The 14,571-nt window shown below is 38.6% G+C and overlaps 1 protein-coding gene across 1 annotated transcript; it reads right to left on the bottom strand.

The window, feature by feature from the left end:
- Positions 1-11,734: 11,734 nt before the first annotated feature.
- LOC133814662 (uncharacterized) lies at positions 11,735-12,193 on the bottom strand. Its single transcript, XM_062247594.1, has one exon. It carries the CDS (start codon positions 12,191-12,193, stop codon positions 11,735-11,737), a length of 459 nt encoding a protein of 152 aa, XP_062103578.1.
- Between the last annotated feature and the right edge of the window lie 2,378 nt (positions 12,194-14,571).

Here is a 14,571-nt window from a genome sequence, read left to right as displayed (position 1 = left end):
TGCGCAAAATCAGCACTATAATGACTTCATGGTGCAACAAAATGAGTATGGGCGGGATCACATTGAGGAGTTGAATGCTTTAGTAACGAGGTGGACTATGAGCTCTGCTGATGAGAATTACTTCACTCCTTCGCCACAGTACTCTCCATACCAGTGGCCGCCTCCACCACCTCCTCCGCCATACTGATGTGGCGTCAGGTAAGTTCTCTTCCCTTGTCCTTTTCTTTATCACATTGGGGACAATGTGCATATTAAGTTTGGGGGGGAGCTTATTTTGTTTTATTTTTGTTTTGTGCGTTGTTTAGTTTCGTTTTTAGTCTGTTGTGTTATTTTCTATGTTGTTTAGTGTAATTGTTAAACCATCATTCGTGTCTGTTGTTGCCTTGTCTTTGCTCGTGAAAAGGAAATTGAATTCAACTGTGTGCTTGGTTCAATTGTTTTAGAGTTTAATTTAAAAGTTTTGTGGGAAATTTTTATTATGTTTTGAAAATGCAACATTTTGGATTTTATTATATGAGTTTGACTAGGGTTGGTGGAATGACAATTTGAATTTGATAGAACTTGCATTATTTGGCCTTTGAGGCGAAATCCTTGATGACATGTGTTTGGAAAAGTGATTTGGGCAATTTTATTGGATCGATTGTGCCTTTCAAGCCAACCTTGATTTAATTATCCTTAGTTACCCTTTTTGAGCCTTAAACTTGGTTTTTGTTCTTGATTATACTATTTGAGCCTAAATTTCCTAACTTCAATATTTTGTTTCCTTTTCCTTTTTTATCATAAGCATCTAATTTGTGGGAAAGAAGAATGAAAAATAGTGAGGTATTGGTATGATTTGAATGTAGTATGATTGTACAAAAAGAAGAGAGAGAAGTTTTGAGAAAATAAAAAAAATCACTTTGTCACACTCCTTGATTATATATAGAAAATATTAAGTTTGGGGGAGTGTGATTTGAAAAAAAAAAAAAAAAAGGTGATATATAAAGAAAAGAAGAAAATGATGAAAGTGTTGTAATCTCTCCCTCTAATTGTATAAAAGGGTGATTTTTGGTGTGGTGAAGAGAAATTTGGCTAGTTTCAAGGTTTTATGCTTATGGTAACGATTGAGCCTAAATGACAAATTTCATTTTCCCTTGCCTAAGCCTAACACTATAACCTGTGAAAGTCCTTTTGATTTCAAAACACGTGTTATTGACATTAGTGGAGAAGGTCAAGTAATGCAAGCATATTGAAGAATTGGTTTGTGGAATTGTCTGGAATGAGTTGAGCACATATGATAGAGTCCAAATGTTGTAGTCATTTTCATGATATATTATTGATTTCCCTAATTGAACTTTACAAATTGGACTTTAAGGCAATTGAGCTGAAATTCTGGTTATAAATATTGCAGTTGAGATTTCATGAGTTTTGGCAAAGCAGTGTAGATGGTAATGTTGGTTTAGCTTGTTCGTTTTGTGTTTGTTTCTTTTTGTTAGTTTAACTTGGTCTTTACTCGAGGGCGTGTAAAGGTTAAGTTTGGGGGAGTTTGTTGAGTCTAGTTTTTGTCATGTTTTGGTGATGTTTTTAGTAGTCTTTTATTTCGTTTTTCTTTCATTTAGTGCGGATTTATGCTTTGTTTGTCTGTCTTTGTGAATATCAGGAAGAATTGAGCACGTGGAAGAAAATGTCAAAGAAAGAGAAGAAATAACCAAGTTTTTCATCATATTTCGAGAAAGAATGGTTCTCAACATAATTTGGAAGTGTTGGTGAATTTTTGGGTTGAAAACTTGAAGAATTGAGAAATCCCTTAAGAGCCATGGCATGAGCAAAGTGGAGCCGCGACTAGGTGGGAAACAGAACCAATGTTTTTAAGGAAATCCTCGGGTCGCGGCATGGCTAGAGAGGGCCGAGGCATAGATGGGCATTTTGCCCAGAACTCGTCGACGCGGCCCGCGGCATGGCTGACTAATGCCGCGGCATGAAGAGGACCTTTTGCCCAGGAAATTGGACACGGGCCGCGGCATAGTGTATGTAGAGCCGCGGCCCGCCTCTTTAAAATTTGAAGTCCTAGGTTTTAATATGGCGAAAAAAGAGAAGAGAAACGAGACGTACGGACGAGGGAGAAGTTCTGGTTTTGAAGGCTCAGGCTTAGAGTATTTTTTTACATGTTTTTCTTCTTCTTCCTGATGTTATCTTTAATTTTTGTTGTGATTAGCATTATGATTATGAACTAATTTTCTGTTTAGGATGTTTAATTGAATCACTTGAATCCCTGTTATGAACTAATGCAATTTCAATTTTCTTCTTCTTCAATCTTCTTCAATTCCATATAACCTGTTCTTATAGATTGATTATTGATTGGCCATCTATAGTCATATACATATGTTTTTAAGTCAAAATCTGAGAAGTGAGATTTAAATCTGTTGTGGTTATATTGGACATAATTCTAATTTAGAACGAAAGTATCTGAATTAATTGTGTAACTGTTATTAATTTGTCGAGATTAATGCTACCTTTGTGGTTCAATTTACCATAGAAATATAGGAAATTGTCACTTAGGTTGAGTTTATAATTCATAGTATGATTATAGGCTACTGTATCAACTTGTTAATTGAATTAGGTAAAAAGAAGAAGAATTCACACTTTGCATTAGGGAATAATAGGGAGGATAGTTGATGAGATTGAATATCCTAATTGTTTCTTCAATGATTAAATTAAAAGTTTTTCTATTAGTGGTTATTCCTTTCAATTTTCAATTATTGTTTCTACACTTTATAGTTTCTTTTGTTGTATTTACAACAATCAAGAATTTAAATTCATCAAATAGAACAAGAAATTAATTGACTGGTAATTGATAATCAGTCCTTGAGGACGATACTTGGTTTTACCATTTTATTACGAATTGCGTCTGTGTGCACTTGCATAGCAAAAATATCGCAACACTTACCGCAGTGGCCTGATGACAGATGGCTTGGGAGCCAAAGAGTGCATCCTTGCTAGCCAACGTGGCATAACGCTTGAGCTGAAGGGTGGACATGGTATTCCCCACCTGGGCCAACAAGTTCGAGGCAAGTGAGGCCATGTCCTACCCAGATTGGGCCAGAACCCAATTTCAGCTGCTAGGTGATCCACAATCTGCTGGGGGAGTCGAAGGCCTCTGGACGATTGGAGAACTTTACCTTTCGGTGTATGACCAGGTCCTGGGCTACCTCGTCCCATTTATCACGCCCTTCATCCCAAGCTCGAGACACCATTTTCATCCTCCCTTTCCAGAGGATTAAGTCATCCTCCTTAGGAAGGGTCGGTTCATAGGTAGCTTGAGAGCCTCTAGGAGCTCCTGCGTGATGATGAGGCTTTCACCAAAGGAATGCTCCTCGGTCAGGGAGAAATCCTTGGTCTTGGCCCTCTTGACCTGCTTCAAGGACTCTGCGGTGATCAGATTCGTTCTCACCTTACTCCCTCTGCCTTCTTTTGAAGGATCACACTCCAAATTAATGACCTGGAAAGGAGCAAGCTGGATTGGACGCTGCTCTATCGGTGCTGTAGAGACAACCACAGCAGGTTAAACTCCCCCAGAATATCCAGGTCTAGTTGTGAGTCCCCAAGGATCAGCTCGATAATATTCTTCTTCGCCAGAACCTTGGTAGCCTTCTTTGCTGAAGCCTTTGCTGCAGCAACTCTAGTCGATCATCTCTTTCATCTTAGCCATTGGGTTAGACATGTCTGGGTCACCTGAGATGGAAAGAAAAAGAAAATTGATCAGTAATGTAAAGGAATGGGGTTGACAGAAAAAAATAATGGAAACATTTAAGTCTAAAGTCCTCCTGGACAAACCTTCATCCATGGAATGGGCATGACTCAACTCTCATAGTGCGAAAAAATGAATTTGATCCCCTATGTCTTCCGGGTCCAAAAAGCTACCATATTGAAGGAACCAGGATGAGTACATGAGGGTTAGCATGTCTACAGCAATGGGGCAAGGAAGCCCCACCTTGCTAATAATCCCAGTAAAAAAATCCCTGAACTTTTTCCTATTCCTAACTAACCCCTCAATATGACGGGCGTAAGTTAAAACTGGAAGCGTTTTACCTAGCCCCAAAATGCTAACCCCGGGAGCCCCAGTGTTGGGTTGCCTCCACTTGAGAAAGGCATCCAGCCCCTTAGACACAACCTTCTCTGCATGAGCTGCCTGTTCTTTTCTCTTCTTCTCCCCGTCCACCTTGACCGCGGCCTCCACCGCCTCAATGTGAATAAGGGCTAGCTCCTCTCTCAAGGTAGGATCCCTATCGCATTGTAGCCCCCAGAAGCTAGGGGCATCTAGTGACTGGTGGCCAGCAATTAGCTTGACCAACCGAAGGTTCTCTGTGGTCACGAAGCCCCCCACATCCAGCTCATCGGCACTAAGAGTGGCATAATACTTCTTTCAATCCAAGATCGATTTACTGAGATGAGTTTGAGTGTATGATCCTGTTCACAAGAACGTAAGTTTCTAATAAACTAAATAAAGGGTTAGATGAAAAATGAAGAAGGATGACTTACCCACGCGTTAAAAGTCTAGCACCAGGGTGGGGTTCTTCTCGAGGAGGAACCCAGATGTCATTAACAAATAATGTCTGACATCCAGGGGATGTTTCCACATGCTGAATGGAGCCAGACTAATGCCACAGGCCTTTAGCCTATTGAACTCGTCCCATGTCTTGTCCTTAGCGTTAAGTTGCAGCTCCATCTTGTAAAAGTACAGCACCTCCGTGGGGGTAGGTGTCGTGATCTCCTTTGAAGCGCAAAATATAGACCAGACCGCAAATAACTTGTACGCTTGGGGTAGAAGCTGAAAAGGCACGATCCCCACGAACTTGAGGAACTGCGCAAAATAGTCGTCGAGTGGGAGAGTAGATCCCATACTGAAATGGCCTATGCTCGAGGCCCCGAACATGACCACTCCGGTATGAGCTTTCTCTTCTTTCCAGGCCAGTCTATTGTAAAAGAGACTTGGAGTCGACTCTAGTCCAAGGGCCTTCTCCAGCTCATTCAGCATCTGGTAGTTCCAGAACTCGTTCTTTTCCCCGTCCATTTCCCACGTGTTGCCAGTGGGAAGTTTGGTCCCCTCCAGGACTACGGGGCCTACTTGGACAAAATCTTCCGCATACAAAGTAATGCCACGACCCATGATCAAAGACCTGGTAGCAACAAGAAAACCAAGAACCAAGCCGTTAGCACTGAAACCGAAGAAAAATGGTTAGGTGCGTGGATTCTCCTAAAATTGCTTGGACAGGTCCCTTCCGGACTTAGATCTGGGACCGATAGAGATCCCAAGAACATAAGTCAGGAAATAAAGGCCAAGGGTAATCTCTAATAAACTAATTTTCCCAAACAACTTTGACGCGTCCGAGTTCAGTGGTCAGGGAAAATCAAGCCCGCTTCACCAGTCAAACTACCTATGGTATGAGGTGTCATCTAAAAACGCTACTATTAAACTCTACCACTACCACTACTCAGAACCACCCTACATGATGGTCATAACCCTAACAGTTCTACGGTTATGGAAGTAAGACGACAATAAAAATGACCAAAAAGAATATAAAAATTACTAAAAAACTTACTGTGGGATATTGGAGTTGGGATTCATCGGTAGGAGTTCGATCTTAAACCAGATGGACCGGGATAGAATCGTCTACTTTTTTAGTGGAAAAAGGCTTCGTCGGAAACAAATGAACATGAAGAAATGTTAATCGTCGGAGAATCTCATCTACAATTTCGGACATACGAAGCTCTAGCTCTCTGCTCTCTAGATTGAGAAATTGGGATGTGTAAAATGTAGAATTGGTCCTATCGATGTATTTATAGGATAAAACTCCACTATTCAATTTAATAGTCCACAAATAAGATCCCCAGATTATCCCCATCCGACGGTCCCGTGCGATGCAAGGGCATTAATTGACCAAATCGTGTACTAAATCATGGATTCGTCAATCCATAATCCGCTCAACAGTCCACATTGAAAATCCCAAAACTATCCCCATCCAACAGCTCCAGATAGTTTAGAAGCATTAAACAGCCCACTCTAGTACCGAAAGAACCTTTTTCGTACAGATGGGACACTTTGAGACGTGTGCTGAAACCCATTAATCGCCTAGGTAATCAAAGATTCTCTCCAAATTTTGTAAGGCGCGAGTGGTATAGATGCACTATCGACTTGGAAACACGTGTCTAGGATGTTGGAATCTGAAAGGATGGATATCGCCCAATTGACCCCCAAGTAAATGAACCGGGTCTTGGTAAACAAACCGGGACTCAAGTAAATGAACCAGGATATTTGTGATTGACCAGAGAGAATGAACGCAAGTCTCCACCATGCAAACACGGATGAAGACTTGGGGGGGGGGGGGTAAATGTTATCCATATTTTCCACCTTTCACAAGTGGCAGGGCCAAACGGGTTCATGGGCTCTCAGAAGTGGTCCAGGCCCAACCTGGGCCCAGTGAACAACAAATCAAGAAACCCTGACAGCCCAGACCATACTGAGCTCGATGATGGGCAAGTAGCATAAGCACAGTGAGGGGGCCATAACAAAGGTGCAGGCCCATATTGTCTCCTTGACCACTCTCAACCTACATTCTCTGATATATCAAATGATGATTGTCGATGTCTCAATCCTAGAAACTGATCCCATCAAGTGGGATCCAAGAGAAGGTATCGTCCACAAGGTATCCATCTTGGTAAATGGACCTGGATCCTGGTAAACGAACAAGGACTTAGGTAAACGATCCTGTATGTTTGTAAACGAACTCGGACCCTACGTCCGGATTGTAGAAGCCTAGTCTTCCCTGACGCTGACGTGTCCACGAGAAATCTAGAGGTTGGTCTCCCTAACTAAACTTTAGAATGGGGTACACACGGAATGTACACTATTCATAGGAAACAGTACTTCCACTACTTTGAAAGATCATGTCCCCAGGATCCCCTTAGTAGCCCACGGGGATCAGTCCGTACTAATGAAAAAATGGAAGTTGTAAGGCTCGACCACTCCTAAGCCTGCCCAATGGGCCAAGATTAACAACATCTAATTACGTTACATTCTTTGTATTATGGCTCCGTTAGTGAGCAAATTGTCATTACATCCTTATTGGGCCCGGATTAGTCCGGCCCAAGCTACTTGACTGCCTATAAATAGGGTCAGTCGTGCACTGTAGCGGGGATCCCAAAATTTCTCTTGTAAACAAAAACTCTGCTGAACTTGTAGAAAAACTCCATTGTCGAAACTCTCTAAAGCATAATACTAGTGACTCATGGACTAAGGCTCATTAACGCCCCAACCACGTAAAAACTATGATTGTTCATCTTTTATCCTTTCTTTCCAGCTCTTATTTTATAACATATTTCTAGTTTCGAAAAAATCGGCGACAATGATGGCTGAAAAGAAGATTCCATAATAAATTTTCTTATTTTGATCATTACAGTACTTATATTTAGCCTTCGCTTCATCTTTCACAAAAGAATGTTGTACTATAAATTAGGCCTAGGTAGAAGCCTTAGTTCCCTTCTTTTTAAGTCCCATAAGCAACAATTAAATTCACCCACAACCACTCTCAATAGCACCAATCGCTCTAGAACCCAAACTGTCTCTAGCAAAATACCACACTCTCACTCAAACATCAATGAAAACCACCAGTCAATTAAAAATACCAACACCTCTTATGAACTATCTCAATGAATAATTACCAAACTCAATCCCCCCCAAACATGCTAATGTATCTCCAACCAAGAACAAAGCAAACTCACCCACAAAAATCAAGTAAATCTTCAAATTCAATGGAAATTTTTGTTGGAGCATTTTATCAAACACTTGGTAGGTAACCACACTCTTCCAACACCTCAATAAACATTAAATCTCTCCCAATTTTTCATATCATCAAGCAAAATAGTCCAAACCTCAAATAATCAACAAAATAAATCAAAGATTCCAACCATAAGAGAAGAAATAGCCTTACTTGAGATTAAAGAATGGGAACTCTTGCTTTCTCTAACTTGGCTTGACAAAAACATGAGAGATGGATATTAGACAATGAATGATAAAAAGAAACAATGCAAGAAAAGATGAATGTGATGAGAATGTGACTTAAAAGATGATGATGGTGTAGAAGAATAGAAGAGAAGAAAGAGTAGGGAATGGTAAAAATAATTAACAAAAGTACAAATAAATAAAACTAACCACCTAACACTAAAAGAACGTGACCCAAAGTTTTTTAGATTTTTTCATTTTTCATTTTTTTGTAACAGTGGTGATGTGTTGCCACTCACCAGGAGACACATCACGTGGTGCGATTTCTAGGGCCCCACGATAAATAGCTCTAGTGATGCTTCCCCTAGGATAGGCGATGCATTGTCGGGCTCTCTGCAAAAAATGCCTAAAATGCCCAGATTAGCGATGTATCACCACTAGAAAGGTTATGCATCGCCTCACCTTCTTTTTTTACTAAATTAAATGTAAAATTAAAATGAATCCCAGAACAAAAATTTTATAAAAATAAATAAAAGAATGGGTTCTCTCCAATTAAGCACTTAATTTAAACTCTCTAGCTAGACCTTGTACCTTGATTCCGTAACTAGTCATCAACGACCTTAATGCCCTCCATTTGCTCCACCTCACCTCCAAAATAATGCGTAAACTGTTGGCCATAGACTTTAAAATCAGGCTCCAAATGGAAAAGCTTGGATAACTTTGAATGGTCTCAACCAACGAGACTTTAATGTACCGGAAAAAAATTTAAGACGAGAATAGAATAAAAGAACCTTCTCCCTCGGTATAAACACTCTGTGACAAATTTGCTTATCATGCCACTTTTTCGTTTGCTCCTTATAAATCCTCGCATTCTCATAAGATTCATGATGAATATCTTCTAACTCATTAAGTTTATGAAGACTTTTCTCTAACAAAGCTTTCAAGTCTAGATTGAGCTTTTTAATGGCCCATTGTGCATGGTGCTCAATCTCAAACGTTAGACGAAAAAACTCATCAAACACTAACTATTAAGGAGACATGTCGATAGGTGTCTTGAAAGCCATCTTATATGCCCAAAAAGAGTCATCAAGCTTGTTAGACCAATCCTATCAATTTGATTGCACCGTTTTCCCCAAAATAAGCTTGATTTCCCGATTATATATCTCCGTTTGACCATTAGATTGAGGATGGTAAGCAAGGGTCATCTTATGTCTTACTCCGTACTTTCCCATAAGAGCATCAAAAACCTTATTAGCAAAATAGGTACCTTCATCACTAAGTATCTCTCTAGGTGTACCAAAACGGGAAAAATGTTCTTTTGAATAAATTTAATAACCACCCGAGCATCATTAGTAGTTGTTGCAGCAACTATTACCCATTTACTAACATAATCAACTGCTAAGAGAATGTATTAATTACCGAAAGAAGGTGGGAATGGTCCTATGAAATCTATACCTCACACATTGAATATTTCCACTTACAAGATGTTGGTGAGAGGTAATTCATGTCTTCTACAGATATTTCCCACTCTTTGACACCAATCACAACTTTTCAAATAATCATGAAAATCATGGTGTAAAGTAGGCCAATAAATCCCACTTTCAAGGACCTTTGCAGCAGTCCTAACTCCTCCAAAATGTCCACCCACTGAAGAAGAATGGTAGTGGAACAAAATATCACTTACTTCCTCTTCTGGCACACATCTTCTTATGACAAGGTTAGCACATTGCTTGAAAAGAATAGGATCATCCCAAATATAATGCTTGAAATCATGTAAGAATTTCTTCTTCTATTGAGAAGATAGACGCGATGGCAAAACCTTTCATGCTAAATAATTAACAAAATCAGCATACCAATTGATTTTAGTTGCCACCGTAAATAGTTTCTCATCCCGAAAGGCTTCCAAAATTGAGGTACTATTTACCCACTCAAGACGAGATAAATGATTAGCTACTACATGCTCACTTCCTCGCTTATCTCGAATCTCCAAATAGATTTATTGGAGCAATAAATCAATTGAAATCAAGTGAGGTTTAGCATCTTTTTTGTCAAACAAGTAACGAATAGCCACATGATATGTATAGATTATCACCTTAGATCCAATAATATAAGGGCGAAACATGCCACAAAAAAAGACCACCGCTAACATCTCCTTCTCGGTAGTTGTATAATTCTCTTGAGCTTCATTCAAAGTACAACTTGAATAATAAATATCTCTAATCTTGTCTCTTCGCTGTCAAAGAACTACTTGAATCGCATAGCCACTTACATCACACATTATCTCAGATGGCTCACTCCAATCGAGCACAATAAGAACATGAGCTGCTATAAGTTTCTCTTTAAGGATGTTGAAAGCTTTAAGGCATGACTCATCAAAAAGAAAAGGTTCATCCTTCTCCAATAACTTGCATAGTGGCTTAGTAACTTTAGAGAAGTCTTTCATAAATCACCTATAGAATCCAACATGCCTAGAAAACTATGAATTCCCTTCACATTGGTTGGTGGTGGTAAGTTCTCAATAGTTGTGCTTTATCCACCTCAAAGCCCAAAGAAGAAACTTGGTGCCCAAGTATAACCCCCTCCTTAACAATGAAGTGGCGCTTCTCCCAATTAAGAACAAGATTGGTCTCCACACATCTTTTAAGAACTATTCCAAGGTTGCACAAACAAGAGTCAAACATTGAACCAAAAACTGAAAAATCATCCATAAATACCTCCATTATATTCTCCACTAAGTCAGCAAAAATGGCCATCATGCACCTTTGAAAAGTGGCTGGTGCATTACACAAACCAAATGGCATCCTCTAAAAGGTGAATGTACCATATAGACAAGTAAAGGTGATCTTCTCTTGATCATATAGAGCACTAACGATTTGATTATATCTCGAATAACCATTAAGGAAGCAATAGAAATCATGGCCCGCCAAGCGATCTAACATTTGGTCGATGAAAGGCAAGGGAAAATGATATTTTCGAGTTGCCTTTTTAAGCTTCCTATAATCAATACATACTCTCCACCCCCATCATAGTACAAGTTGGAATTAACTCATTCTTTTCATTGGTAACCACAGTCATCCCACATTTTTTTGGCACCACTTGAACCGGACTCACCCAAGAACTATCTGAAATGGCATAAATAACTCTAGCATTCAATAGCTTCAAAACTTCTGCTCTCACAACTTACTTCATAGCTGGATTAAACTATAGTTGATGTTCAATAGAAGGCTTATAAGAATCTTCCATAAGAATCATGTGCATGCAAATAACGAGACTAATGCCTTTAATATCTAAAAGTGACCAAACAAAGGCAGATGAATACCTCTTTAAAGTCTCTAACAACTTCCTTTCATCTTCCTCATTCAATGATGCTGATATAATTATGGGTTTGGTAGATTCATTTCCCAAAAATGCATAGTAAAGATGAGCTTCAAAACAAGCCCATAACTAGTATTATTTTTCTTTGAGCTATTATCAACAGTTGGGGCCTTATAGATTTCTTCCTTCTTTTGTTCCTCATTTTTCACCGTTAATGCCTCTAAAGCAAAAACACTATCAACCACTTCCACATCATTCATGCCCAAACCCATCCCAAGGTCCTCTTTAGAAATTGGCGTTGTCAAACATAATTCTAAAGGGTCATTATGAAACATGTTCTTGAAAAAGTCTCTCAAACATGGAGTAACTACATCCACTCTCTTACAATTTGCTAACTCCATGGGAAACTTCATAGCGTTGCTAATATTGAACTTTACTTCTTCACCATTTCAAGTTACCATCATGGACATCAATCAAAGTTTTTCCGATTGCAAGAAAAGGTATTCCCAATATTATGGGAATTTCTTGGTCTTCCTCCATGTCAAGCACAACAAATTCAACAGGAAAAATGAATCCATCAACCTTCACTAATAGATTCTCAATGACACCTCTAGGATATGTTAAAGAACAATTCGCCAATTGTAAGGAAATAGTAGTTGGTGTGACCTCTCCAAGATTGAGCTTCCGAAAGATAGAGAGAGGCATGAGATTGATACTAGCACCCAAATCATACAAGGACTTCTCAATACGTAGCTCACCCATTACACATGGAATAGTAAAACTCCTCAGATCCTCCAACTTTTCCGGTAGTGGTCTCTTGATAATGGCACTACACTCTTCCATTAGCTCCACCGTCTCAAAATCCTCTAACTTACGCTTCTTAGATATCACCTCCTTCATAAACTTAGCATAGTTAGGAAATTGTTAAGGAGCATCTACAAAGGGAATGTTGATATGGATTTTCTTGAAAATATTTCGATTTTCTCGAATTGCTCATCAATATCCTTCTTATGGAATCGTTGAGGGAATGGTAATGGAGTAGTAATCTTGGGTGGATTATTTGGAAAAGTAATTGAACCTGACCTAACAACCAATGGCTCACACTTCTTGGGGATTTCCTCCACCTTTTCCTTTTCAACAATAGAAGCTTCCAATTCTTTACCATTCCTCAAAGTAATGACATTACACTCTTTTGGATTCTTCTCAATGTCACAAGGAAAAATTCTTGACAATTGATTCTTCATAGTATTGGCCAATTGACCCACTTGTGGTTCAAATGTCTTTATCATTGCCCCCATATTAGTGCAATGTGTTTCAATATTGTTGAGGCGAGTATGATTTTGATCTAGCCTTGCCTTAGAGTCCACTATGTAAGTATTCAGTAACTCTTCAATTGACTACAAAGGCTTTTCCCCCATTTGTCTAGTTAGCTCTTGTAGTGGTTGAAGAACGTTCATGTTGTTGGCATAGGAAAAGATTTCATGATTGCAAAGGCCAAGATGGTAATAAGTAGGCAAGTTGTTGTTGGGCCAAAAATTTTAGTTTCGATTTTCATATTGGCCTTGCTCATCCACCAACCTATTCGAACTAGAAGCTTGAGCAGACATCTGCGCCATAAGTGGCGTTATTTAATCTACTTCAAAAATTCCACCTACCTTCTTAACCACCAATCTCTCACTTTTCCATTGATAACTATTCATGGCCATATCCTCAAACATGAGTAATGCTTCCGCTAGTATCTTTGATAAAATTGTTTCACCCGATGTGACGTCAATATGTGATCTTGTTGGGACCATTGAGCCCATTATAGAATAGTTGGACCTAAAACCAATCCATTATGCCATGTTGAGGAAATTTTCTAAGCATCTCCTTAAATCTATCATATGCCTCATATAATTGCTTGGACTCTATTAGTCTAAATTGAGTACTCTCACCCCTTAATTTTGAAGTCGTAGATGGTGGGAAAAAATTAGTGAGTAATTTCTGCTTGATTTACTCCCAAGTAGTCACATTCCCTGGGGGTATATATTGAAACCAAGCTCGGGCTCTGTCCCTCAACAAAAATGAAAAGAGCTTCAACTGAATAATATATGTCGTGACCCCATTAATCTTGAACATGTCACATATCTCCAAGAAAGTTGCCAAGTTAATATTGGGGTCTTAATGAGCTTGACTAGAATATTTATTTTGTTGCACCATGTTGACCAAAGTTGACTTAATCTCAAAATTGTTGACATTCACTTGTTTCCTTTGAATGCATGATTAATTTTCATTCACAATTGGCCTAAAATAGTCTCTCAAGGTCCAGTTTGCTGGTGCATTCACAGGAGTATTATTATTGTTAACTTGCTCCTTGTTGTTGTTAACGTGGTCCTAAATTTTTCATGATCTAGCTCGTCGCTCACTCCTAATAGATGATAAAGTTCTTTCAATTTTAGGGTCTAATGGTAGGAGATTTGAATGACAAGCTTTGCGCATACACCTTTAACCACAAAAATCTAGAAACCAAAGTTAGTAAACAAATAAAATTAAATACTTAGATTAAAATTCGATATTTTCTTCGCTATATTAATTCTATTTTAACTTTTTTTTAATCCCCGACAATGGTGCAAAAAACTTGTTGCAAGAAATAATAGATATGCTTGCAAGTGCACAAGTCGAACAAGTAATAAAGTGGTTAAGAGACTGATATCATCCCACAAGGATTAAAATTAATTAAATACAGCGAATACTAAATCCTAACATTATCGAAGCAATCAATTTCAAAATATTAACAATAAATATGAATTTTGAAGAACGAATAATTAAACGAAAAAGCTCCACATAAGAACAATAGTTAAGGTTTCAACTTCACTCTCTAACAATTCTAATCCTAATAATTAATGTGCCTAATTCAATTCAATATTCTCAAGAACCTAGAGCATTATTTTATCTCTATACCCTCTCTCGAGTGTCGCATAAAGAATGTGTAAGTGACAATTGGTCTATATCTCTATATGACCATTTATCCCTACCTTCATTAAGTTCCACTCTAGAAACAATTCTAAATATTCCACCTCTGGATTTCACAATCTAAAACTATTTCAGCTACCTAGATTCATGCTTATGTCTCGATCTCATACAACCTAAGTTGTTCTACCTACTTTCGGATTGTTTAAATGTTTCCCTCTGGAGTAATAATTCTCACAATCTAAATACAAACCTAATTATAATAATATACTACAAAAAAATATATAAATCATAATTATAGCAATAATGATTCAAAGTAGAACAAAAGA

This window comes from Humulus lupulus, chromosome 2, assembly GCF_963169125.1.
Source record: "Humulus lupulus chromosome 2, drHumLupu1.1, whole genome shotgun sequence".
NCBI lineage: Eukaryota > Viridiplantae > Streptophyta > Magnoliopsida > Rosales > Cannabaceae > Humulus > Humulus lupulus.
The sequence above is the reverse complement of the archived record's forward strand: the minus strand, read 5'-3'. Positions and strand labels throughout refer to the sequence as shown.

Coding starts and splice junctions, on each gene's coding strand:
- LOC133814662 (XM_062247594.1), bottom strand. CDS start 12,193: ATGAAGGAGGTGATATCTAAGAAGCGTAAGTTAGAGGATTTTGAGACG.